The sequence below is a fragment of the Hirundo rustica genome, chromosome 3, assembly GCF_015227805.2.
Source record: "Hirundo rustica isolate bHirRus1 chromosome 3, bHirRus1.pri.v3, whole genome shotgun sequence".
Classification (NCBI taxonomy): domain Eukaryota; kingdom Metazoa; phylum Chordata; class Aves; order Passeriformes; family Hirundinidae; genus Hirundo; species Hirundo rustica.
The window spans coordinates 89,774,998-89,802,842 of record NC_053452.1 but is presented as its reverse complement, the minus strand read 5'-3'; the positions used below and the strand labels follow the sequence as shown (position 1 = coordinate 89,802,842).

At 35.9% G+C, this 27,845-nt stretch overlaps 1 protein-coding gene across 1 annotated transcript in view; it reads right to left on the bottom strand.

Moving 5' to 3' along the window:
• Nucleotides 1–27,845, bottom strand: part of EYS (eyes shut homolog) — a 718,062-nt gene that overhangs the window by 186,570 nt on the left and 503,647 nt on the right. The window contains 2 exon segments of the mRNA XM_040058168.2: nt 1,330–1,559; nt 27,629–27,741. Coding sequence (XP_039914102.1) covers nt 1,330–1,559; nt 27,629–27,741 — 343 coding nt within the window.

Genomic DNA, 27,845 nt, shown 5'->3' with positions numbered 1-27,845 from the left:
ACAGAAGGAAATTCTGGCACATGAAATATATGTAAAGAAATGAAAAACTTTATTGAAATGTTGAAAACACTTAATTGAAGCACTAACTAAATATTTTATGTTTTATGGAAACACACTTTTTTAGTTTTGCTATTTCATGTTGCAATTTCCACAGCTGCAGAGTATTGCAAGCAAATGCAGAGTACACCCAGATACTAAATATGTAGAAAATACTCATGGGATTCAATTTTCACACTGAAAATTTGCAAATATATGATTTATTTTAAACTTGAACAAGCTACATGGTAATATATTCTCTGATATCTAAGCAACAAATGACTTTTTGTTTTCTTCTTTTTTACTTTTTTTTTTTTTTTTTTTTTTTTTTTTTTATCTGACAGCCAGTGATTGGTTTCACATATAGTGAGTGCGATGACCTATTTTTAGATGGAAATTCAAGGTGATGCTAATTCAGATACACTGGCAGTCTGATGAGGGCATTCTTAAATCTGGTTGCTTTTACTTAATACCATGGGGAGTTCATTAGGAAGATGATACAGTTATATAACCACATTCTAGAATTTTTTTGGGTCTTTTCCTGTACAACAGTAATGGCCTTTAGTGCTATGAGAATTATTTACTGCAATTCATAACCCAGAGTACCTTAAAATCTAAAACAGTTTTTGAAGCCAGCTATGAAATTTACTCTAAAATGGAACTCTCTGGAAAGCAATAATGAAAAGCAATTACAATTACAAAAGAGAAATATTGATCAGTTTGCATTATAGCCTTGATTCATTTTACAAAAGAACCAAAATTACTAGAAGAATTATTTTTTATTCAAATTCTAATCAAAATATGTTCATTTGATTGATCTGTGCTTTATGAGCAACAGTAGTAGAAGTATAAATGAGTTACAGAGTAAAAAAAAAGCCTTTTTCAACAAAGGATCTGACACAGGGATGGAAAAACCCAGTTTGTAAAAATGGAAAACAACTTTCTTCTGTCCCAGAACTAATACACTAGAAAACATACATTAAATATGTACACAAATTTTTTGCACAAATACTGTAATTTTTTTTTTTTATTAACTCAGATTGCAACTCTTAAGATTGTGCCTGACTGATATCACTTAATTTACACTGCAAATAAGTATTATTTGAATTGCCTCATTGAATTTGCTCCTCAGTTTACCAAAAGTAACTGGGATGAAAAGCAGAGAAATATGACAACCAATACCTCTTCCTCCTTTTCATCTCCAAAGAAGAATAAGACTTTCATTTCATATCTAATAGAGATATGTGATTAATTATGTAATTAATTATGTAATTAATAATTGTGATTAATTACCTTTTTCACAGAATCGACCAGTGAAGTGTAGTGGACAGTCACACTGGAACGAGGTGGCCCCAGCAGGCAGAGAGAGAGGATGACAAGTCCCTCCATTATGGCACAGTCCTTCCTGGCACACAGATGCTAATGCAGGGGAAATCTGAGAGGCCTCACCAGGGCCAGGCAAGTGAGGCACATCAGAAGGAACCACAGGGAATGCTGTTGATAGATGTGTGGGTACAGAGACTCTGAAAGGAGAGAGAAAACATATCAAAACAAACAAACAAAAAACCTCCACGAGATCTAATTTTGTTACAGCACTTAAGCTTCAATTGATATTAGTTTGTGCGGTTTCTTTTAATAGAAATTCAGGCTATACTTAGAAAATAGACATACATAAGGAATTCCCAAATCAAGTCCCCATTCAGAAAACTAGGAAAAACACAGTGAAGGTACTTTATTCCTGTGAGGGAGCAAGGAATAGCCTTCATGCAAGTAGCACAGTTTTTATGTGCTCTCTTAATTCATTTTTGGTGGATGTCAACAATGGTTGATAAATAAACACAGGCTTCACTTATTAAATAACTCTTGCTTGCAGTTACCAAAACTTGTAAGGCAGTTCTATAAGGGACTTCCATAGGAGTAGATCAAGCATGCATAGCAGTAGGGAAGAAGCTGTAGTACAAAAACACAGCATCTTTTAATTCACAGAAATACTGGGGAAAAAGGGGAAAGGTGAAGCAAAAAGAGAGACTTTTTTTGGTTTAATATCACCTGTTTGTCAACTCTGTTTGTTACAGTTTTTTTGTTTCTGCCAGAGAGACAAACTCGTGGCTCACTAAAACTGTGAAAATGTAAGGCTTTCAATTTACCAAGCACAACAACTCATATGTATCACACAAATTTACTATGGTAAGGCAAAAGAAAAAATAATCAAGAGTCCCAAGAAGATTCCTAACTATTTAATAAGCTTTTTATCAATTAAAAAATAAGTTCTCACTGAATTTTACATGAGATAGACATTCTTCTTTCATTTTCTGAAGGTCAAGAGATACTATTTTTTCCCAGAAAGCAACTTCTAATTCTGAATTCTAACTTGGAAACTAAAAGCTAAATAAATATCTTACTATTCATGCCTCCTTGGTAATTTAAAATTTTGTGAATATTTCTCATATGTTTTAATGTTGTGCCAATAAAATAAAATAAAATAAAATGAAATTAAAAAATCAAAGGTCTAGAACACCTCTCCTATAAATACAGGTTGAGAGAATTGGGACTGTTTGTCTTGGAGAGGAGAAGCTTTTGGGGAAGACCTAAATACAGCCTTCCAGTACATGAAAGGGCCTGCAGGAAATCTGGAGAGGGACTTTCTGTGGGAGCATGTAGTGACAGAACAAGGACAGATGGCTTAAAGCTGAAGTGGGGTGGGTTTACATGAAATATTAGGGAAAAATTCCTCACTGTGAGGGTCTGAATTAGGTTGCCCAGAGAAGTTGTGTGTGTCCTGAGAGGAATGAGATTTGTCTTTACAAACAGGCCCAGAGTCTACTGGTAGATAAAACTAGCACTGATAGATAAGTGAAACAATGGGAAGGATTCTACTGACTGATGAATGGAAAAGAAGATACTTGCCTTTACAAACAAATTGTAGGTTTGTTTGTAAATGAAATTGAATATTGAAAGATGAAAGCAACAATGGGGAAAAACCCATAAATCCCATAAAAATTAAGGGGGGTTATACATTAAAAGGGGAATCTTAGGCATTTTGGGAAGTCTGTACCTCTCAAGTACCTCAGCCAATGGGGAAAGAGAGAGGGAAATGTGGCCGGGAAATTAGGATAAAAAGGAGGCTGCGTCCTCCAAAAAACTGAGAGACCCCAGGGGAAATGACCCATGGCCTCTCCCTTTATTTGAATAAAGTAAAAGGACTCCTCTGACTCCTTTTTGGACATAAACCTCTGGTGTTCATGGATTAATTTTCCTAACAGTCCCAACCTTGGAAGTGTTCAAGGCCAGGCTGGATGGGGCTCTGAGCAACCTGCTCAGGTGAATGGTGTCCCAGTACATGGCAGTGGGGTTGGAATTAGATAATCTTTAAGATCTCTTCCAACCCAAATCTATGATTCTACAAAAGGCAAATGAGGTTGAACTGAAATATCTCTAACATTTTGGGCAAAACAGAGCATAGAAATTAAATCCTTAATACAATGGTTTATAGGCACCACAGCTAACAAAAGACAGTATTTTTTGGCAATTGTGGTGGTGCAGAACTGTTTTATTAGATTTTTGTAAGAAGTTTATGTTATGGTTCGTTTCACTGTATCCCCAATTCTGTATCCCTTTTGTGTTGTCTGTATAATAAGGTGTTTTGTGTCAATCATCCCATACCTCACATGACATGTAACATCCCCTCTGCCCCAACCCCCCTGTCTGGGGCAGCTTGCCTATCACTCCCGGGATCCCTCCCGGATTGTGAAATCTCCGTGAGAGAGCTTCAGGTGATAGGCAGCCGGGGGGGAATTCCTTTGGCTCTGGATTTTAGTGGTCTGAAGTTTGGGGGTGGGCACACCTTGTTACCCCCTGAAACCCCTGATTTGTGGTCTTTTTTGTATCCTCCCTGGGACCCTCCCCCGCTTATAGGGGGTGGGAGGGAGGAGCAAACTCTCTCAGCCGCGGGGTTCTCAGCCTGGAAGCTCCGAGCCGCTCGCCTCGGAGCTTGGAGATCTCTGCTAATAAACATCTTTTAACCTGCTAAGCTGAGAGCCAGCCTTTTCTCTTCTGCTGCTATTGACTGTCACCTTTGAGTCCAGCTGCCAAGCCGAGAAGCCAAAACGAACTGGAAACTTTGTGTCTGTGTTGACCCGAGCTAGCTGGGGGTCAGCTCCCACCCGGAGCGGGGACGCAACCGGACATAGGCAATGTGTCATTGCCAACACAAACATCAACATTCAAATTTGTACTTATTTGGTGAAAATGACGGTGTAAACCTGCTTTACAAAAACAAAAATTAAAAGAAGCCCATATACTGGCCCCACCTGTGCCCCTCCCTTTCTCTTTGTCACCATGCTCTTGTATCAGCTAAAACTTCTGCTTCACCGTGTTTTAGAATTGGGAGTATGTCTAAAAAGAAGCATTGGAAAGTGGTGATGCACCAGCAGATTGCAGCTGCAGAAACAAGATAGGTGGGGACACATTCAGTGTGATATTGTATTCATCACTCCATGCATTTGTCTAGCTTCTTCTTAAGTCTAGCTTCCAAATTTTTTACATATCCCATTTACCTGAAATTTGATTTTAATAGCTTACTCTTTTTTTTTAAATCCATATTTTAGAAAATACTAACAAACTGCATAATATTCTGAAAAAAACTCCACCGAACATAACACAGCCAAGTAAGTAAGTTGTCTGTTAATGTCAGTATTAAAAATCTGCTTTAAATTATCAATACAGCAGTGAAAGGAAATATTCCCAGAGGCATGAAATGGAGGTGGACAGAGGAAGGAGACAAATAATTCAGGGCAAAGTAAATATCTAAGGCGACCCAAAGAAAGGAACATTAACTGAGAAAGGAGCGAAGGCTGGGAAGGAACAAAAGGCTACACAGGGCTTATGTGACAGTAAAGAGAAGATGTGCAGAGCCATAATAGTAAGGAAAACATTAGAATAGGGTACTTAAGCAAGAATGCAGTATGCATCCAAAACACTAAATAGCCAAAACACACACACTGTGCTGCTTAGCAATGATGATTTTAGGGCAGCTACTTACTTTATATGAGAGAAAAACATTCAAAAAAAAAAATGGCAGTCATCAAGGTGTCTGAAATTAAGTATTTAAAATATATATGAGGCTGAGGACTTGCCAATAAAAGGCTTGAAACTTTAAGAAAATAAGTGACTTACTGTTTATTTCCATTTAGATGAATTGAATAACAACATTTTCATTTATATAAATACAATGAAAACAATGTAAATGCTGAATTTCTAAAAATATTTTTCTCCTAAAAGAAAAAAAACCCACATGAACCTTATGTAGGCTATTACATTCAGAGCAGCATTTAGGGTGCATTAACATGTGATATCTTCTAACAACAACCACAGCAAATCTTCTTTTTGCTGGCACAGCAAATTAAAAATGCTTAGTCACCCGCTGGGATTAAAATCTTTTGATTAAAAGTAAATAAACCAAAAATCTTGATTTTGTCCCCAAACATAACTTAAATGTTGTAGAAACGCTGAACTAATAGAAGGTTTACACAAAGATTTAGACATTTACAGTAGAAATTTATTGGGAGCAATTACTGGTATTTGTTGATTTTTCTGTTACTCCTGAAAAGAAAAGTCAACAAAAACGACATAAAACCTGGGGAATCAACACAATATAAACTAAGCTCTTACTACTAGCAATTAGAGGGACCATTTTTCTAATGACAGATAATCCTATCTAACCACTGCAAAATTCACTCCTCTGAACCTGGCTACAGCTACTGTCAGGGGTAAAATGCTGAACAAGAGGGAGAGATGTCTGACTGGCAGGTGCTTTCTTGTCTCTAGTGAAAGCACTGATTTCCAGCTGTGGAAGTTTCACATCCCCTTTCTGATGGGAAGCTACTGTTTTTCTCTAAAATAGAATCACAGCAGTGTGCTTTAAATGAAATTTTATGAGTGCAAGTAATGCAGCCTTGCTTCATTTTTTGGTTGACATTCTAATCTGCAGAAAAGAAAAGAAAGGAAAACTACTTGGTAGGCTGATTTCTCCCTGGTTCATTTGCTAGTTTTTCACAGGATGTCAGCCTTTGCAGTTTTGTTCTGGATGCTTTGCTTCTAGATGGTGCCTGACTGTGCGTGTGCCAGCACTGCTTCCAGGCAGCCTGCAGCTCTCTGCCTTACCACAAAAGTGGAGAAGAGTTTGCTGGGGCTGGTTAGAGGGGCAAACATCTGCAGCTGCACTAGCAAGCTGGTCAAGCTGCTGCTGCGAATAAGCAATGACCTCGCATCACCAAATTTTAACTAAAACATTATTTGAATGAAGAGCTGGGAAGCATTTAAAGTAAAATAGTAAATGAGGTGCTAAAAGTTTTGACAAAGTGTAACAAAAATATATCAAGCAAAACTTGACTCACTGTTACTTCGCAACAAGGCGACAAATTTTTTTTTTTTTCTTTTTTTTTTTTTTTTTTTTTCTTTTCAATTTCCCAGCCTGTCACTGCCTCTCAGGTCAATAATGTGCACAAAAATCTTCTAACTTGGTGCAAGCATCAACACATTGTTTTTAATCTTAAAATGAGCTCAAAAAGTTGAGTTTTAAAGGCCTGCAAGCTTGTGTTTCATAGCTGAGTGCATGTAAACTTGAAATGCTTGTCTAAACATAGATGTTAGTGCAATTTGAAGTCTTGTTTATTTTATATTACATTGTTTGCCACTCAGGGAGGTGTATGATGAACTGAATGGCAGGAATATAGTACTTAGAGGTCATGCTCAATGTTAAGTTATTAAACCAAAAGCACACATACACAAACCAAGTGTGCTTCCCTCTCCCATACGCTCTCCTCTATTCAGTAGAAGTCTGAAACTATCAGTGTGTGGAGCTAGAGGCACTGCAGCTCGAACAGTTAACAGAACCTCTGGGATGCCCCACTCTGCACTGACCTGGCAGTGAGGGGCTCAGCCTCAACAGGAGCTTACCTGTGTGCTGGCCATTTAGCCCTGAACCAGGACAGTGACCAGGGCCAGGAGAGTTGTTCAGCCTGAAGAAAGAAAGGTTCTGGAGGAGGTTCTGGGGAATCTGGTCAATTTTTAGAAATACCTGAGGGGGAAGGGGAAGGGGTAGAAGGAGAAGCTTCTTGCTGTTGGCCAGGACATACAGCAATGGACATAAACTGAAATGCAAGAAATTCCACCCAAATATAAGAGTCTTTTTTTTTTTTTTTTTTTTTTTTTTCTCCCCAGGTTGATCTATCTATATAATGGACTTCAGACTAAGACCTGCAAAGAGAGCGGACTTTTTCCCCAAGTAATTCATTATCAGGATGATGGCAGATGTGTCTACAGAAGCACTCTGACATTTCCCATGAAACAAGTTGATGAGACAAGCAGTGGCATGGGAGTCCCCGTGATATGATAACATCTCCACTGCCTGTATCTTCTGGTACTTATGTACTTAACATTTTATTACTGGAGTAATGGATTTAGCCTTATCTGATATGAGTGAGATAAGGCAGTTTGTATTTTTATCTTGTCAATAAAGTAGTTTGTGCTGGGAAGCAACTGCTGGTACTTGCAGTTTTCTTCAGTAGAAAAGTGTGCATCTGCCATATTTCTTAGGTTGTGACAGAATATTATTTTAAGTGAATGTTTTAGAATTTAGAGCCAAAAGAAATATTTTTCAAGAGCATTAGCATGCATGGTTTAATATAATTTCAAAGTTTATGAAACTGAAAACAACTGCACTTCATGGAAATGTTGGTTTAAACAGGAATAAATACCTAGTACCTTGAATGTCATTTGGCAAGAATTAATAAAGCCTTTTACAGGATGTTTATTTCACTGTCCACAACCATGTCAAGCAGAGTACTTTAAGTGGCATCTCACTGATTTCAATGAATCCACAGAGCATATCTGTGCACTTACCCTCCTGTAGACACCACTTACATCACTCAACACAATAATTGCGAAAACAATTCAAGAGCTTACCAGATATCGATTATTTATATGCTGCAGTTTATATGTGAATCTGATTTCTTCACGCATCACAATTTTTGTTTTAGTTGGAAATGCTGGGGGTCAGTTTCCAGAATAGACATGATATATGCTCAGGCATATCTCTTAAAAAATTTAATTTTCAGTGTATGTTCTAGACTGTGAGCCCCGCTTCTTCCTCCTATGAGCCACAACATTTGGTAGAACTCAGTGATACTGTAGTTGCAGCTTTGCATTGAAATTTTTGCAATTGGAATAACAGAAAGCTGTTTACAAATACAAAGAATAAAAATAAACTGAAGAATTCATAAAAGTGCTAGATGTGGGAAGAAATGTCAGTTACAGACAGATGAAAGTGGAAAAAGGAAAAGGAAATACATGGACCAAGACCCATTCCAGTTGTTTCCCCTAAAGTATATAGATTCCAGGAACTTTGCAATGGATAAATAATTTATTGCAGCAACACTACTTTAAGTTGAAAGTTTAATAGCAAAAAAACCTTTCTAAACTAGACAGAGAAGTGAGTGTTCCTTAGATGATACTTGAAAAACACCCTTAGTCCCTAAGTTTAGGACAACTGTTAAAACAATGATTTTGCTAAAATTGAAGAATTGAATTTCTATACCGAATCCAGTCATCTTTTTACTTGGCTTGCTGGAAGAAATGAGGGAGCATTACATCTTTCAGTTGTTCACACTGATCTTAATTAAGTGTAAAACATTACTTGTACCAATGATCCAAATATTAAACTCAAAAAAAAAAAGAAAAAGGTCGAACTACTGAGCACTGAGTGAACCAGTGTGCAAATCTTACACTTTTTGAAGTTTAAACAAATCTCAAATCTGTGTGAACTTCAACTTACTCTTTTACATTTAGTCAATATTCACAGTTGGAAAACCTCTCACCGGTTTCACCTTAGCTGCTATTTAAATAAGAGCACTTGAAAGGCCTAAGCACTGCATCTTTTTGTTGATTTCTGCTACTATTTTTGTTTCTTGAAACTGGAAGTTTTGAAGGGAAATAAATACTTTCATTCTCTCTTTGAAGATTCTTTCAGCAGATGAAAAATGCTATTTTTCATTTTTAACATGGCACTGTACTTGTCCTTCTGAAAAGGCTCTGCAAAATTAGAATATAAGCATTATGTTCCAGTCCTAAATGGCTGAGTAAATTGTACTGGATAAATTGAGTCCCTATAACAGAGATGCTATGACAGCTATCTCAAAAATCAAAATTCCAGAATGGAGTCACTATTGTTTACCAAAAATTCGATCTAAGTTCAAGCAGAAATTATGTTCTTTCACCTCATTGATGCCAACTATAATTTAGACTCCAAAATGCATGATCTACCTATGCAATATTATTGCAAAATGTGTCTGCGAGGGATAAAGGAGAAGCATTTTTAGATCCTGAATATACAATTGATTTCCTAAGCAATAATTAATTTAGGCAATACTTCTGCACTGTAATTTTCAGGGCTATTGTAGCCAAACTTTGGTCTTCACCCACAGCAAATATTCTCCAGATGGGTAGTGTCTTGCTCTGACAAGAAGAAACCCTGAAATACTTCAAGAGATATACTTTAAAAAACAATTGATACAGTGGAAAAATACAGATCTGTACTCAGGTAAATATTCTAGCCCAAGGGATGGGTAACCATATGTTAACACTTTTCCTTTATCCGTTCAACCCAGTCAATGCCTGTTCCATGCAGGACAGAACAGACAGATGGACTGCTTTGAGGAGTTCTTACAGCGCTTCTGGAAGGTGTTTATAATTCCACTAAGATAAGGACAGAACTGAAGTCAAGAATCTGATAAACTAGAAGAGTGCTTTTATCACTGTCTGGGGAATAAAAACAGAAAGACGGGATGTACCAACACTGGACCTGTCTTTTACAGTCTCATCTCGACTTCTTCTGGGGATATTTAGGAGATATTGTTCTCTCTTAGATACACTTATAAAACAGAGGCATTCTCAGAACTGAACAAGTGTGAGGAGGACTCTTAAGAGAATCAAGATGCTTCCAGAAATGAATTGCAGGCTGGAAATTCAATGTGCCCTGATTACATTAAAGTGCAGTTTTGAGAGAACATTGATTTTAGAGGTACCACATAAGAATAGTTAAGGCCTTTAAATAATTTTTACAGATGGACTGCCTTAGTTCTTTTAGGGTTAGTTTCCCCATGTTCTGAAAATAGCTCTTACCCACTTAATAGAAGTAGGGGAGATTACATTTGTGGTTTTGACTAGGAGAGGGCTACAGTAGCAACTGAGGGTCTGTGTTTTGGATTCCTATTGAGAACAGTGTTGGTAATATAGAGATGTATTAATTACTGCCACACAGTGTTTGCACAGTCAAGGCCTTTTATTCTCCTCACCCCACTCCCCCAGTGAGCAGGCTGGGAGTGTTCAAGAAGTTGAAAGGCCACAAAGCCTGATCCCAACTGCCCAAAGGGACACGCCACCATGTCACGATCAGCATATGAAGCTGGGTGAAGAAGAAGAAGGAACATTTGGAGCGATGGCATCTGTCTTCCCAAGTCAATGTTGTAAGTGGTGGAGCAGTGTTTTCCTGGAGATGGCTGAGCTTCCACCTACCTGTGGGAAGCGGTGAATGAATTCCTTGCTTTGCTTTGCTTTGCTTGTTCATGGCTTTAGCCTTACCTATTACACTGTCTTTATCTCCACTCACAAGTTTTCTTACTTACGCCTTTTGATTCTCTCCCCCATCCTAAGAGGGTGAACTGAGCAAGTAGCTGAGTGGGAGTTGGTTGGCAGCTGGGGTTAAACCATGATATTTTAGAAATATTAAATAAGATTCCTGGATAAAAAGCATTTTTCTATTCAAGGACTGTGTTACTGGAGAAAAATAGGAATTAAAAAAAATTCTGTATCACACACTGTAGAAATTATCATAAAAGCTGTCCTGAAAGCAAGATGAGAACAAGTAGAAATTATTAGTACAGAAAGAGTGAAAAATGCAGAGTGCTGTTATGTATCCTCTAGTCTTTCTTACAGACTTAATTTCTAATTATATTTTAATGCTGGAGAATGGTTGTCACGCATAAACACAAACATAATTTATTCATCAGTAATTTGGCATTTAATTAATATATTACTGCATTCTCATTGAGTGCGTTAGAAAGAATATTGTAAATATGACAGGTCAAAAGATCCCCACAATATTAAATGAGAGAATGAAAAAATACAATACTTGAAACATCCTAAATAGAATTTTACAAGGTAAAAGATAAGGAACTAAAATAATAAGCCTTATGTAATTTTCTTCTGGGAGGAAGAAATTATTTTATAATCTATAAAGTGCATGACAGATGACAGAGCAAACAACAGCCCACAGTTAAACTGGGTTTTGGGGTCTACTTAAGGACCAGTGAGAACAGAACTTTTAGCCTGGTTGTTTATCTCATGCACCCCCAAGTGCCTTTCAGTTATGTTGCCATGCCCTGTTATGTTCACTGGGTTTCTGCTTTCAGTTCTAGCAGGGAGGTTGCTGGTGATCTGGGAAGCTCGAGTGGAAAGTCATGTTGATTTGTACTGAGCTGCTGTGTATAGTAATTGGTTTTGACTGTTACCAGCCACAGTCCCTGTACATCCCCTGGTATTCATCTCCAGGCACCTATCTCATCTTCAGTACTCTCTCCCACTTCGAGGATCTTTCTTCAAGCCAGGTTTACCTTCTTTCCTGCCCAATCTTCAGTCATCGGGGACCTCAACATTCAGCCAAAACTGATGATAAATGATAGAGAATGGCTTGATGAGCTCTCCCGTCACCTGCCTCAGTGCCCTTGGGTGAATCCCATCTGGCCCCTCAGACTTCAGGATGTCTGAGTGGCTCAGCAGGTCACTAATTGCTTCTTCCTGAATTACAGGGCGTCTATTCTGCTCCTACCAGCTCAGGCAGCTGGTTGCCCTGAGGATAACTGGTCTTTTTGTTAAAGACTGAGGAAAAGAAGGAGTTAAGTACCTCAGCCTATTCCTCTTTCTTGGAGACAATGTTCCCCTCCAAGGAAATGGAGATTTTCCTTGGCCCTCCTTTTGCTGCTAATGTATTTATGAAAACCCTTTTTATTATCTTTCACAGCAGTGGCCAGATTGAATTCTAGTGGAGCTTTTGCCTCTCTAATTTTCTCTCCATGTGGCCAAATGATATCCTTGTACTCTTCCTGAGCTGCCGGCCCCTTCTTCCAAAGGTCTTAAATTGTCTTTTTCTCCTGAGGTCTTGTGGAATCTCCCTGTTTCAGCCAGGCCACCCTTCTTCCCCACTGGCTCATCTTTTGGCACATAAAGTTAATCTCTTCTTTGTTATTTAAGAGGACAACTTTGTTATTAAAGACTGTTTTCTAAGGGACTTTCTGAAATAGCATAGTGAAGAGGCATCCAAAGTCCAGCCTCTCTAAGTCCAAGGCAGAAGTTTAGTTGATCTCCTTCCTTACTTCACTGGGAATTGGAAACTCTACCATTTCATGGCTGCTGTGCCCCAGATGGCCTCTGACCACCAATAGTCTCTCTGTGCAGAAATACAGTGTGAGATCAGCCTCCTAAATGATGCTTTTATCTCATGTCACTTTATTAACTGCAGGCTTCAGGGTCTTCTACTATTGTTTGGTCCAGAGATTGTCAAAGCACACAACCACTTGTATTGATTGAAGTAGGAGGTTTCTGTTTAAGAATGAAAAATTCAATTTTGGATATTCATATGTACGTCCTTTTATCTGCTGGCTGCTATTGTTTACAATTGATTGTATTTGTCCCCTACAGCAATATTATATTTTAGCATGTCCCAATGTAAGATGCAATGCTGATAGATGACTTTCCCATCTTGGAATGACTGTAAAGGTACACTTAACAATGTTATGTTTTTACTAGTGGGATTTTACTAAAGGAAGACTGTTAAATGTTGGCATAAGTAATCTTTCAAGCAATTGGAAAACTATTTGCATTTTGGCCTAAATGTGTTTTTGTAACAAACACTCTGATGTTACCTGAGAGTGAACAAATACTGTAACTATGATGTTGAGAGCATAAATGAGAACCATCAATAACAAAGTAAATAATAAGTTTGATACTTATGACCTCATGTTGAATCTCTTTTCAATTCCTAATTTTCCAAGGCATCAAAATGCCACCTCATATAGTCTTTTTCCTCCTAAGTATTTGAAGAAATTTCATCTACGAATAAAATTCTAAGGCAGAATTCACTTTGTCAGACATTGCCTGCCTATGAGGTTTGAAACTTGCCTGAGCTGACCACCATGGTTCCCCTCGTAGACAATCTATACGCAGAGAGGGGCATCTCCAGCTCATCATATTCTAAGAAAAGTAACCAACTTTCTCCATCAACTAGAAATGGTGCTAAATAAAACAACTGTTATGAGTGAGGAAAATTTCCTACTTCTGCTCACTATGTCACACTTAAAATCATTTGTGTTTTGGCTATATAACTCAAAAACATCCCAAAACACTTTTACATATTGAAAAGATTTCCTGAAAACCTTTCCTGTGAGGTGATTGAAGAGACAGGGTCCCCATGGTTTGCATCATGAAGCCAATATTATTGAACACACTGCTGGTTTATATGCCTTTCAAGCCCAACAACAATACCTATGCTTCTTATTAACATTGCTTAGCTATGGGCTAGTACAGACTTGTACAGGCCTGTACTGTCTTGTACACATACAAACACCCTGATCTTTTCCTCTTTCAGAGTCTCGCCTCGACTTGCCAGAGCTTGTAGCCCTTTAGCACATCTACTTTTGTAATGAGTTCAGCGGTACTTTGAGTCCTGCTTCCAAACTATATTCCCACAATTTCCCGTATATCATATTCCCTTACAGCAAAGAATAGAGCTTACCTTACCTTTTTACAACCTAAAGTAATCTTTCTAACACTTTAAGCAATTAAAGTTTGCAGTGAAGTTACCACTGTTGCTTTAACACGTGTAATGGAATGAGACTGTAACTTAGGAAGATCTTAAAACATGGAGAGATAGTAACAGGCAACATTATGAAGACTGAGAAGTTTTATTTTTAATGTGAAGAACTGGAAGAAAAAACAAGTCCACAAACAAGAAATAAGGAAACTCCAGATGTCTTGTCAGCAGATTTCTGTCTTTCCTTCCAAAATATGGGCAATTTTCAAGACTGTACAGGAACTAAGATCAAGGGCAGCAGAAGAACATGCCACTGCTCTGCATTAAACTATTAATTTTTGATTAAAATTATGAATAATTAAGAAATATTTAAGGAGTTGCCATGCCTTGACGTAGATTATTTGACAGAAAAATGTTATAAATGGATCATTCACACCCTCCCATCTTCTTATCCACCCAAAGGTTGTGAGAGGGCAAGATCATAGCAAGGTAGAAAACATAATAAACTAAAACTATGTTATATTTAAATTATCAGGTGGTCATGCTGTTCCAGGGTAACATCGGAAGTTTTAAATATTTTGCATCCATCAATCCTAACAGCTTTTGTTTATCTTAGACACTACCTGAATCCAAATACTATGTTATTGATGGTTTGGGTACTTGGCTATGACTTGGCAATAGGCATCACCACTTGTAAAACTAATTGGTCTTTCCAACTACTAAACAAGTCTCAAAACAAGAGTGAAAAAGAAACCTGAAGCAAAACTGGGAGATTATTCTCAACGGCAGAGAATACTTCTCATTATTACATTCAAACTGAACTATATTTTTCAGCCATTCATTCTTGAGTAATTTTAAAACATGAAGGGCAGCTTTATTTAAAGTATTGATATTAGTGATTTAAGATGCATTGTATCAAAGCAGGTCAGATTTAATAATATCAGCCAAATGCTCATCATCGTATCAACAAAGCTTTATGAATGCAGTCAGGTGGTTAAAAGGTGTAAGATGTATGTGTAAGATATGTTTTGCTTACTTCCTTAAATAATTTTAAAAAAAGAACAAAAAACCCACAAACAAACCAACCAACCTTGGTTTCCTTGTGAAAATTTTAGACAACTCATTTAGTAATCAAGGCTTAAAATATCTAAGCTATAGATTTAAATTATGAAAATAAAATCCACTAAAACAAGTAGGTTTTGCTTTACCGCTTGTAAAGGGCCTAGGAGGGCTTAGGAGGTGCAAACATACATTTTAATGTAAAAAATAAGCAATTTTATTCAATGAACACAATTTGATAAAAATCTGTCAAAGGTTGGAGGCCCATATTCCCAAATTTGAGAATTTACCTTACTCTGTTTATAAAGTTATTTTGAGGGGAAAAAGTTATTTATTGTAAATAAAATTAATTTCACTTGCAACAAGAACTATCTCACTTAAGAGCTCTGAATGCTGCCAAATTTCTTTCATATGCTTTAATTCAGTCAAGAATACTTTATATCTCCTGGTTTATGAAATGGATTTTATAATTGATAAATGCTGGAAGCCAGTTACTGGTATCATACTTGTGTTTATAGTGCCCAGAAGATATTTAATAATTTCCTATAATTTCCATACAATACTTACTCACTTTTACAACGTCAGTGAACTATGTTAGACAGTTCTAAGAAATTAATACATTTTCAATTGATTGATGCAATTTGGCCTCCAGCCTTCATCCTTGCAGATGTAGAATTTTCACTTTATATTTTGCTATTTAAATACCAAATTTTTTGGCAGTTAAGGAATGCCAAGTCACTATTTTTTAGTCCAGTAGGACCTTGTATGTGTTCTAGCAGTGCAGCATCATCTCCTATCTACCTCTGGATTTTAGCATGGGTATATAGAGAGAAAATGGGGAAATCTGGCTTCAGAAAACTGGTCAGAAGCACATATATCTCAACAAATTCATGCACTGCATAGAGACAGGTGTTTTCTTAAAATTAATTTTATTTATGTTCATGTCCTCTTTTTGGCTCAGCTGACAATTTTAACAGCTCATGGTTTTATGAGCTGAAAATCTTCCCTCTCCCCAGACATAGATAAATTACCTTAGATTTCTGCTATTCGTAACCATTACTTCATTGAACCTTCAGAGTTTCAAAAGAAATTTGTATACCCATAACTAATAGTGTGTCTAGAAATTTGCCAATGACTTTGGAAGTATGTGTGTAGGAGCTGAATGAAAGGAAACAAATACCAAATTTATCTTTATATTTTGTATGCAATTTTGAACAATTTTTCAAAAATATGCATGAAAATGCACAAATGCCTACAGTTTAGCACAGATGAATCAGTGTTTTTCTATTCTCTGAACATTCCACACGTTACAGATATTGGTCTTCTGATAGTCAGAATTTCTTTCTTTTTTATAACCAGTCACTTTAAAGTGTACATATATATTCTGAATTTCTTATGCTTCTGGATTCTGCTTTTCATATGCCAATGTATCTGAACGTAAAAAAAAAAAAAAAAAAAAAAAAATATTCTTACAAATATATCAAAGTAGGTCTTGAATTTTGGGTTACATTTCTGAAGAATTTTTTCTTTACCCAAGAGCTGTGATTTCACTTTTAAAGAAGGATGGAGAAAAAACGGAAAGGATACAACAGGATTTAAAGCTGTTTCTCTTCTGAATAGTTATTTCAACAAAGATCAATAGCATTGGGGGTTTTTTAACTGTTATACTAGCGTTTTATGGCTGTAGGGGGCACTGATGCACTGTTTATCTACAGTACTGCAGCACAAGAGTCAGACCGGATATGAATAAACAGTCCTGCAGGTTACAGATTCAGAAAAACAAATAAACTATTTATAATCAATTTGGGTTTTGAGAAATTAGGTAATTGTAAAATATTTATATGAATTTTGGAGGGAAATTCATGTTTCTTTTACTGGTTAATGTATTTGTTTTTCTGCTGCAATCCAGTGGTTGTGGAGATAAGATTGTTTTCTTAATTTTACAACCGAGGTCCTTTGAAGGTTGATATATCTCTCTAGTCTTGCATTACTTAATATTACAACCTTAAACAAACAATCCCTATCCTGCACAGAAAATAAAATTTTGCTTAGCAGCTCTCCAGAGAAGCCCATTTATTCACTCTAGATGATAACTTCCTCATATAATAATCAGCCAATATGTATACTAGCTGATTCACCAAGTTGTTTAAGTAAGAATTTATTACAATAAGAAATAATTATATTTCAAAAGAAAAAATATATTACTTCAGTTTATTTAGTGTTTTATATTATAGGACTTAGGAGTGAGGACATCTAAGACATAGAGATTTCTTGATAATAGGAGTGTTAGACAATTTATGACTCAGCAACACACATCAGATATGCAGCCATGTCTCATAATGTGTTTTGCATTTATTCTTTACTGCTTATTTATTCTTTAATTCCTTTCTGCACTTTAGAATTAATAATCACTTTATTTTTTTTAAATGCAGGTTACATTAGAGTTCAATCTCTTCTGTTCATCTCAGGTTTTAGCACTTCCTGCATTTACAACTGTACTAAGTTATGGCTGCCTATAGAGCCCTTTCTAGGAAGACATGAAGTATAATCTTAACAAAGCAACACAGGAAGAAGTTTTTACTGATTATCATCATTTATACTACAGCTATTTTGGGTGGTTATTACCATTTCAGACCTCTAGTTACAGCTTTCAGCTATTTGTTTTAACATGCTGGTCTCTCTCGAACTAAAGAAACCTACTCTTCATCCTGTGCTTCTCTTCATTATCCGTGTGCTACCTTTGCAGACACCATGATCCCCACAGTCATACTTCAGCAAAAAACCCGAGACACTGAATTACTAAAGTATCTTTCTGCATCCCTTTTTATAAAAAATATCACCAATTTCTTTGAGGGTTTTTGAATTATGTCTTTCATCTTTTATGGTTTCTAGGTTCTGCTACATTGCACATCAGGACACAATGAAATACAGTACAACCAATATCACAATCAATAGTGTACACAGAAAGGAAATAGTTTTCCTCCTTTCTGGCTCACACACAAAGAAATCACATTTATCATTTTGCTCCAGAAGCTTACATTGAGTTTCTTGTCTAATTAACTAAAAGTAACTCTTCAGGACATTGCTCTCCCTCTCCAGTTAGGCCTGTTTAAAATAATTCAGATATGAAGCTTTGTACAAAATTAATTTCAAAAAAGTTACTAATATTGCCTTTTTCAGGCTTTTCAACTAAAGCTGCAATGTTTGAGCAATTTTAGATGAACTTTATTTTGATTAAAATATTTTCTTAAGTTAATTGTATATTAATATATCAAATTTTGATTTATAGGTTCACAGTACATAACATTGTAAAGAATATATTTTTTATTTCAAGAATATGAGGGACATCTTAAAAAAAACCCCACAAAAATCTGTTTTTAAAATTTTGATTCCTGATGATTTTTAGATTTGAAACAAACCATTGTTACAAAAAGTGTTCTGCCAAAGAGAAGTTAAAGAGTCTTTGTAATTATGGAAAACATACAAAATAATGGAATATTATTTATGATGGATTTTTTTTCCTTTAAAATTACACAAGGTTTTATGATGATGATTGTTTCACTTTTAGCTTTGTAAAATGAGATTTTCAGAAACCCACAATTACTTTGTAAGTCACAAAGTCCATGGTCTGTTCACCAACACAGTGAAGGACATAGAATGGATACCAGCAGAATGCTGCCAGGCAGAATAAAACTGACAGAATAAGATTGAACTTTCAAACTTTTCTCTCGTCATTCTCTCTGTTAGCAGCTGAAGGCAACTCTGAAGATTTTTTATTACTTCTGCATAAAATTTAAAAGTCAAAAAGAAATTATTTTACAAATTCAAGTTTGCAGTAGGCAAACTATTTCTTTCAGTGTTACTTTCATTCTGACTTTCATTCTCACTGATTGTCTCTAATATGCCTCTCTTGACAATGCAGTCTGGTACAATACCAGGAGCAGCTACAGCTCCATTACGAGGCACTTTCTGCATGTAACTTGGAAGTCATGGAAACCCACTCCAAAGTTTAATTATTTCTGAGTATATAACAAAACACTTCTCCATTTCCAGGTTTCTGTAATTGGAACGGCAGCAAACGCTAGCACTAAAGTTGTGTGACTGTAGTTCAATAGAGAAAACATGCAAAATAATTTCTTTTTCCATTTGATTGTTTTTAGACAATTCACCATATATACTTAGCTTTTCTTAACCGCTGCTCATAATAGATGTAAGACTAGATATATAGGGAAATATTCTTAAAGCAAAATCTTGTCAAACCATACATGCACCCATCTTTAAAACCAGGTTTTAGATGGACAGAACAGAACAGAGATTATTTTTTTATTCTAAGAAAGCAGAAGAAAAGGATTTTATTATTCACATACCTGCCTGGCTAGAAGCCCAAGTAATTATTTCAGGAAGCTGCTGAAGCTTACCACTTGAGTCTTGTGTCACTAAGATAACTTTCTTAAGAATTAAGGTAAAGTTTTCAGAAAGTATTTCAATGGCTATGATGCATGATATTTTTAATGCTGTGAAAAACATATGTAGAAAAATTTTAAGAACTTTGAAAAATGTCTTTAAATTTAGCTTCTATTCTGTGAATTCTGCCTAAGTTTTACAGGAAAGTTGGTATGTTCTCAACCTTTTTGTTTTAATTCTTGGAAATACCTTCTATTTTCTCATTAATAATATTATTTTGGTTTTGGGGGAAGCTGTGCTGAAATCCAAAATGAAAAAGTTACATTAATTAATGAAAAAAAATATGTAAAGATCATAAATCTTTAAAATATATTTTCTTGTGCTTTTTTATGCTTTTACATTTCAAAACCTAATTATGTTCAAGCACAATGCTTTTTTTGGATGACAAAATTTCCAGGGAATGATAGATTTTTAAAGCAATTTGGCAAAAAAAATGAACATTGTTCATTCACCAATAAGGTCTTCCCAGAGCCCTCCTTTCTCTAGGCTGAACAGTCCCAAGTCTCTCAACCTGTCTTCCTAGCAGAGGTGTTTCAGCTCTCTATCAATTTAGTGGCCTCCTCTGGATTTGCTCAAATGGGTCCATGTCATTCTTGGGTTGGGCACCCCAGAGCTGGATGTAGTACTGTGAACAAATTGGCTCCTATACTGAGTGTTCTCCTAAAAGTGACCCACTGTGGTCCCTCCCAGCCTCACCCATCCTGTGTTTCTGTGAATCTCTGGTTCTGTGATGCATGAAGGGATCAGTTTATATGCAACTGTTTAGCATGTGGGGTGAAAGAAACTTTATAAATTCCATTAATAAATTTAGTAGTCTAGAGGAAGAATCACCAGTTACTGGAGACATTAAATATTATATAAAAGAACAAAAATAGATCCAAAGGTGTTACTGGAGTGCAAAAACACTCCATCAGTGGAGCCTTTTTTTTAGTACATTAAATCAATACCTTATAAAATAATGAAGTACACACAAGCAGTAGTAGAAAGATAATCTTATTAAAAAAAACCCTGTGAGTCTTATTAACAAAAAGATTTCCCTTTTTTCATAGCTGCGTCAGAGGGTTTTCTGAAATATTTAACTGAGATATTATTTATTTTCAGTAACACACTGTCTCAGGCATTGTATGCATACATCAACATATATACTTGCAAATGCCTCATTGATAAAAGTGAAAGGAAAAAAATTCATGGTGTCTTTTAATACTTGTCTTAGTTTCCATGCAAGTACCTGGCAATTTCAGCAGAAATCACAATCTCATTACAATTGTTCATTACAGACACACAATAATGGACAGTAACTGTCACTGAATTCTGTTGACAGAATTAAGAAACATTTTTCTCCTGGTATAATGCATACGCCTAAAGTTAGAGAGATATAATTAAGGTCAAGATAACCATCACCAAGTACTGTTATTAATCTAGAAATAGAGAGTTTTCCTAAAGAAGATTAATAATTTGTGGTATGAGATTGGGAGACAACCTCTTCCAGAAACAAGCAGAGAAATGTAATGTTTATAAATTATCTCACCTGCATATATTTGACACATACATTTATCTAATATCCATCAGAAACAATTTTCACAGAATACTTCAAAAGATTGAGATAAAGGGCTTGTATAACATTTTACAGTGATTTTGAGGATTTATAACAGTAGGGAAGATTACATCTGTCACATCTTTCTTTCTTTTTTTTTTTTTTTTTCCCTTTAAACACTGAAGTCTATCACTGAAAAGTCATCATCTGATCAGGAATGCCAGAAAAGGAAGAAAAGGTAAAAGAAAACTGGAATTCATGTATACACAGAGAGCAGAAAGGAAATTGTACAGGATGGCAAAACTCACAGAGGAAAAGAAAATATTGCAAACAAATACAAAAGATGAGGGAAATCAAGAAGGGCAAATCAAGTTAAGGGATGCAAGCATATGAAAGCAACCCAGGCCCTGGGAAAGGAGTAAGAAGCAAACACACAGAAAAGTTATCAGCCAGCAAAAGCAATAGATGAGAGAGGGAAAAAGTAACAAAATAAATGCATAAAGAAGATCAAATTCTTTTTATCACTCTCTATGATAGAATTGTAAAGAAACATTATTAACATAATATCAAGCGTCATGCATGGTGAATACAAATGAATGATGTTTCTGAAGCTTTATCTTCAGTTCTGCATTTCAGAAACATTTAGTCCAATCTCCAGGTTAACCAGAGAAAACTCATAAAATCTGTTGAGTAAATAAAACTAACTAGTGTCAGTATTCTTGATTTAATAATTTTCTTCTATAATGTTGATGCACACTGCACATTCTTTTTTGTCCTTTGGGCTTTTTTTGTGTTTCAGAATTAATCAAATAATTTAAAGTGTTAAGGAGAAAATACTAATGCAGGTAAAGTAAGAATTGAGATGTTGGGATGTAAGAATTTAACTGTTACTCTCTCACATATAACAGAAGCTCAGTGCTTTTTACCGGTTCTTGCATTTATTAATAAACTAAGATGTAAGTGGACAGAAGAGCTTAAGCTTGAAGCGCAGTGATTTCTCTTTTGATTTTGAACCAACTTGTGTGTTTGATTTGCTTTAACTTTTTCAGTTCTGGTGGATTTGCATGAGAAAATTCTTCAAGCCAACCTGAGTCTTCTATGGACTCTTAAGATGAGCTCTAGTATGAGCACCAGCATAAAAGCTTTCCCTGGAAAGTGGAATGGTAACAGTAGGACTTTCACAACTGACTGAAAAATAACTTTCAGCAGATGAATTTTCCCTTTTTAAAGTATGCAGTTCATTCCAAAGACAGAAGCCAAACACCTTCAGGTACCTGGTGTCAGATGCTCTGAGTTGTGATGTTTTACAATATACTGAAAAACAGGAAGTTCCATGGTGGAAAAAATGCCGAGAAATTGCTCAGGAGACTGACTTCACAAAGCTGGTGTTTTCTGTGGAGATTTTTGTAAAAATATCACAGAAAACTACAGAATGGAAAAGGGAGTATTCACACATAAAGAAGGGGACTTGGAGCTTGTTGGAAAGTACGTGAGTGCACGAGTGCATGAGTGGGGGAAAGTGGAACTTAGGGCTTACTGAAAACATGTAGAGCTCTCCAAAGTGTATTGCATAGCTCCTGAGAAAATTGCCATATATTAGGAAATCCATCAGTCCTCTTGATGGAATGGAACTTAGGTAATGCACTTTCAAGAGCCTCTTTCCAAAATGCAAATAGCAATCTGAGTTTTTGCTGAAATAAAGCTCAGCTTCAGCCTGGAAATGCATATTAAGATAAATTAATAAGAAAGCAAAATATTTTTCAAAAAATTAAAACCACAATTCTGTCCAATGGGCAGTAATGAAGAACTTAGTTTATTAGTTCCTCTCTGAGAGTCCAATTCACTGTTGTACATTTGCATCCATCAGTAAGACTTCTCTTAGGAAAGCAGTAAACAATATTTTTTCTGTTTCACAGATAGAATTTTTTTTTTTTTTTTAGTGAAAAAACAGGGCTAGGATAGGTACAGGTATATATGTATATGTATATATTTTCTGCGTGCGTGTGGTTTTGGAGCCTTTGAATTTAGTACATGCAGTAAACCGTTACAGTAAACTCTTTACAGCAATATATAGCAGTCATAGCTCCCAGACACTAAACCAGAAACAAACTGCAGTAAACACCAGCTTTTAATATGGGACTCAAAGCTTCATTTTTATCTGTCATCTGAATTCTATCTGCAAGTGATAGTCATTTATCCTGCAAATCTATTCCAGTAACATTATCTGAAACACTTGAAGTAGCTTTATATTGCATTAACACATCACAAGTATCTTTCTTCAGAAGAAGGAAAAAAAATAAAAGAGATTTCATTCCTTAAAAAATATTATCAGAGATCCATTATTTTCAATTGTCCTTCTACTACTACTATTGGTCGTTATATAATCTCTTTCAAAATTACCTATAAATTCATAACTCTGAGACAGGTATAATTTAAAGAAAACCATAAAATAAACTTTGACAAGACTTACATAACTACATAGTCTAGTATAATTCTAGAAAACTACCTATTGGAGGCTTACCTTTACTAATTGATACAGTTCCATTTTAACCTCTCTTGAAAACCAAAGCTGTACAGCTCGGAGTTCTTTTTGGCTGCCTGTTCAGTTTGGCCCCCAGAGAGTCAAACTCCTCCTGCCCATACCTTTATTCTGCCTTTGCCTGTTTCACCTTGGTTGCATTTAATGGCAGGAAGTTCTGATGAGCCCTCAGTGCAGTACATCCCTCGTACCTGTTCTCTGTCCTTGTGGCATCATGTAATATTTTACCTATGAACTCCATGCTTAGACAATGATGCATGTGAACAGCAGAAGGATCTGGGCCAGACTAACTGAGTTAATGCCTCATGTCTGAAACCTCTGCTTCTGAGCTTGCATAGAAATCTTATCAGAATGATAAGGATTATTGCAAGTTTTTGGTCTTTGATCATATCTAATTGCCTGGTGCTTCCTGTATAAAGCATCTTCTTGAATTTAAGCAGAATTTAATACCTGCTTCCAAAATTACACGAAAGATAATTTTCATGTTGCCCCCACCTCCAGTTTAGTTCGACCAAGTTAAAATAATTCTCTCTCCCTTGTGGTATATGATATTTGCATTAAATATATGAATTTTAAAGGAACAAAGTGCATTATTGCCATGATATAGCATTTTAGACAGTAGATAGTCAGATATGTATGCCAATGGAACTAATGCTATGGTGCAATTTTTTACATATCCTAATTCCCAGCATTTTTAAACAGCAATGTAAATCTCTGTGATAAGGAACATGCAGTATATAATATTCTATGAAAGGTACTGTCTTGTCCTGATGTAGTGATTTCCATAGTTTTGAAAAGGTTAATGAACTGTCTCTAAAATATGTTTTCAAAAGCTCTCTGTATTCCTTGCACATATTAGATCATCCTTTTGGTATTTTAAAATACAAATAGATCCAGTTAGAAAGATGGCAGAACACATTTGAATAAATTTCAATCCTATGAAAAAATAATAAGCTTAAAATTTACTCACAAACCCATACATTTTAAGAAGCGTCATCATGTCCACAATAATGAAGTAATCCATGCAGCTGGGGCACCAAGGACAAAACCCAGCAGAATAACTGAATGCCACTAGAGCATGCTATATATGTAAAAGCAGGGGATTCAAAAGGATTAGAAATCCACAAATAGGTGGTGATAAGTAGAAGGTCAATTAATGAAAACTACCACAGTAAGAACAGAAACAGTGCCACTGAGAGAAAAATACAGGGATGTTCTTGCAGAAGAAATTTGATTGTTTTGTCTGCCACACTGTAGAGTTCTTTACTATTATTAGGCAGCTCCAACTGTAGCCATATTGCATCTACAGAACCATATGGATTCTGAAAATAAAATATAAATTTCTCCACTCTTTCTAGTAGTCACTTGCGACTCGTATTTGCAAAGTATATAATCCATTATTGCCCTATTTAAGCAACTTTCTTCAATCACTTTATCCTTCCTTTTCAAAACGAATCCATCTTCCCCAGAAGCCTGTCTTGCAAAAGGAGAATGAAAACTGAGCTTCATAGATGCTTTTAGGGAAGCAGACTATATTTAAGGACTGATGATGTCAAGATGAATGTGGGTTAGACCAAAAGTGAAAAGCAAAAAATGATGCTAGCTGGCAGATGTGAGCAGCTATGAAATTCACGTGTCACAGGGCAGGAATGACTAAGAAGAATGTCTGCCAGGCTTCCAAACAGTTAATTTCTATGGATTTCCCTCCCCACCAAAGGAAATTCAGAATCATTTCAATTATCTGTTGAAATTAATCTGAATTTCAACAGACTAAGTACTACAAATTCCACTGTTGAAATTCAGCTTTTTGTGATTTGGACCAGGATGGTGCCAGGCCCTTGTGGACTGCATGGGGCTGGACACTGTCCGGCTCATCTGCAGCATTCTGAAGAAGCAGGGAAGTAAAAGGAATATGTTGCTTAGCATAGAGGATTGAGAAGGCCCAGCACTCTTCCAAAATCCTTTTACGTACAGGATTATAAAAAGTTCATCTATACAAAGAGTCATGTCATTTTACTTACCTAATCAGTAATATATGCACAATAAGTATTTTCAAGAAACAATACTAGACTGTAATCACTGAGTTCTGATTCAAATTAAACAATCTTTAATGTTTGTATTATACTGTATAAAGCATATTTGTATGCTAATTAACTATGAAGGGGAGTATCAGAATCAATACAAAAGTCAATGAATCTTGGTATGTAGTTCTATAGATTGTAATACAACAGATAACACAGCATTCTATACTAATACATTTTAAAAGGAACAAAGCTATTTTTTTACAAACCACCTCTTTCAGATCTATATCCCTTTCTCTGTTATATACACAGACTGGACAAAGGTGTTCTCATTGCTTTTTTTTTTTGCTTGTTGGAGGCTATTGATACTTAATAGAATGGTTATATAAAGTGTTCAATAGGGAAAACTGTAAAAAAGAGTAGTGTCTAAAAGCTCAAGGATGTAAGCACTTGTATCAAGGAAAGTATTATTAGAGAATGAAAGAAAGTAGGAAAGACTGTAACAGTCCTGATTGTTAAGTTATCCTGGTTTTACCTAGTAGTTTAAAAAAACCACAACTGCCTCTTGCCTATTATTTAGGACATCAGAGCTCTAATACATATACAAACTGGAGAAAATTTTCTTAATGTAGTAACCATAAGAGACAGCAGAGATGGTCTATGATTTTTTTCACCATGTTTGTTAAAAGTTTATACCTGAATGAAAGACATGAAGTAGCTTCCTCACTTGCTTTCAACCTTATGAATTTCTGTTTTGCACAGAGGCAGAGTTTCACAGGCAAGAGTACATGCCCTCATTTTGAAGGACATCATAGCTCTCACTAGGAAAATTTCTGGTGAAACACTGTGCAGAAAGACAAGAGAGGAGACGTTGCTTCTTTCTTCTTTGGGTTTATCACAACAGAGGCCAGTTTTTCTTTTTTGTTCAGGATTTAGACCCACAACCCTTTGTTAAATACACTTAGAGAACATATTCCAATATTCCAAACAAAATACTTTCAGGAACTTGAAGGGTACAAAGATTTATTTCTCCATCTAGTTTGGACAAGGAGGTGACACTGAGCTGCGGTTCTAAATAAAAGTGGTGGCAGGTCTGTGAAGGGTTAACAAACTGAATTTTGTGTTCAGAGTAAGTTTTACTGGCAAAAGCTTAGATGCCTAGGACTTGGGGCAGGTGGTTCATTAGACAGTGGGTTTACACTGTTTTTGTAACTTTGAGTGGGATATGTGTTAAGGGGTTAGTGGTGGAGGTGAGCGCAGAGTTCATATCTCACGGATCTTTAATTAATGATGTAGCAGGTTACCTCCAGCTTTCGAGGATAGTATTTAAGATAGCACATGAACATTAATTGACCTATTCTGTAAATTCTAGGGAAAAAAAAGTCATATGTAAAAAGCCATATATAATGTCGCCCAGGAATCTAGGACATGTACATCCTGTGACTGAAATGATATTCTTTTCAGAAGGACTTCATTATCTATAAATGCAATTCACCTCTGTTTTCCTTTGCTTCCCACTTTTCCATGTTCAAACCTATCATATTCCAGAATAGAATCCTAATGTGCACCACTGTATGTTTTTTTATTTCAATCAATGCATGACCTACAGCAATGTGAACATGCAAAACTGAAATCAAATGAGTTTTAAAAATGTATTCAGAAACAATGTTTTCCAGAATTTTTCAGAACATCTTGTAGAGTAAATGTGACACCATGTCATTCATATTTGTAACAAGATTAATGGAACTCTCAAAGTCACGAGTAAAACACAACCAGCACATCTCCCCACTTCCCAGTCCTGTATTTTCCTGCAGATTATCTTTCTTAGTATGCTGTTTCAGCATTCAGGGTGCGACAATTCACTCTATATAATCTGTCAAACTTAATTGAACTTCTCTGCAAAAAATAAAATCTTCCACAAAGAAAAGCTTTAAAAGCATAAAAGAAAGCAAGATATCTGTCTCTCTAGGGTTTTTTGTCCTTTTTTTCCCTTTTTTTTTTTTCTGTAACCATTGTTGAAATTATCTAAAGTGGTCACCCTGTGTAAGGAAGAAAGCAAAATCAGCACAAACAATTTCTTATGATTTGGAAAGGCACAGAAGGCAGTTTACCTGCAATTGTCAACATTACTTCTTCCCACAGCGTTAGAGAAGCTGAAAGGTCCGACGTTATTGATTTCTATGACTTTTATACAGCCAGTGAAATTGTAGACAGGTCCAGAAATCTACAAAGGAAAAAATTCACACAGTTTTTTTATTTCTTTTTGTCATTGTGATCAAGGTATTTATTTTTCTATGGAGCAATACTGGTCATGGGGAAGATGTAAAA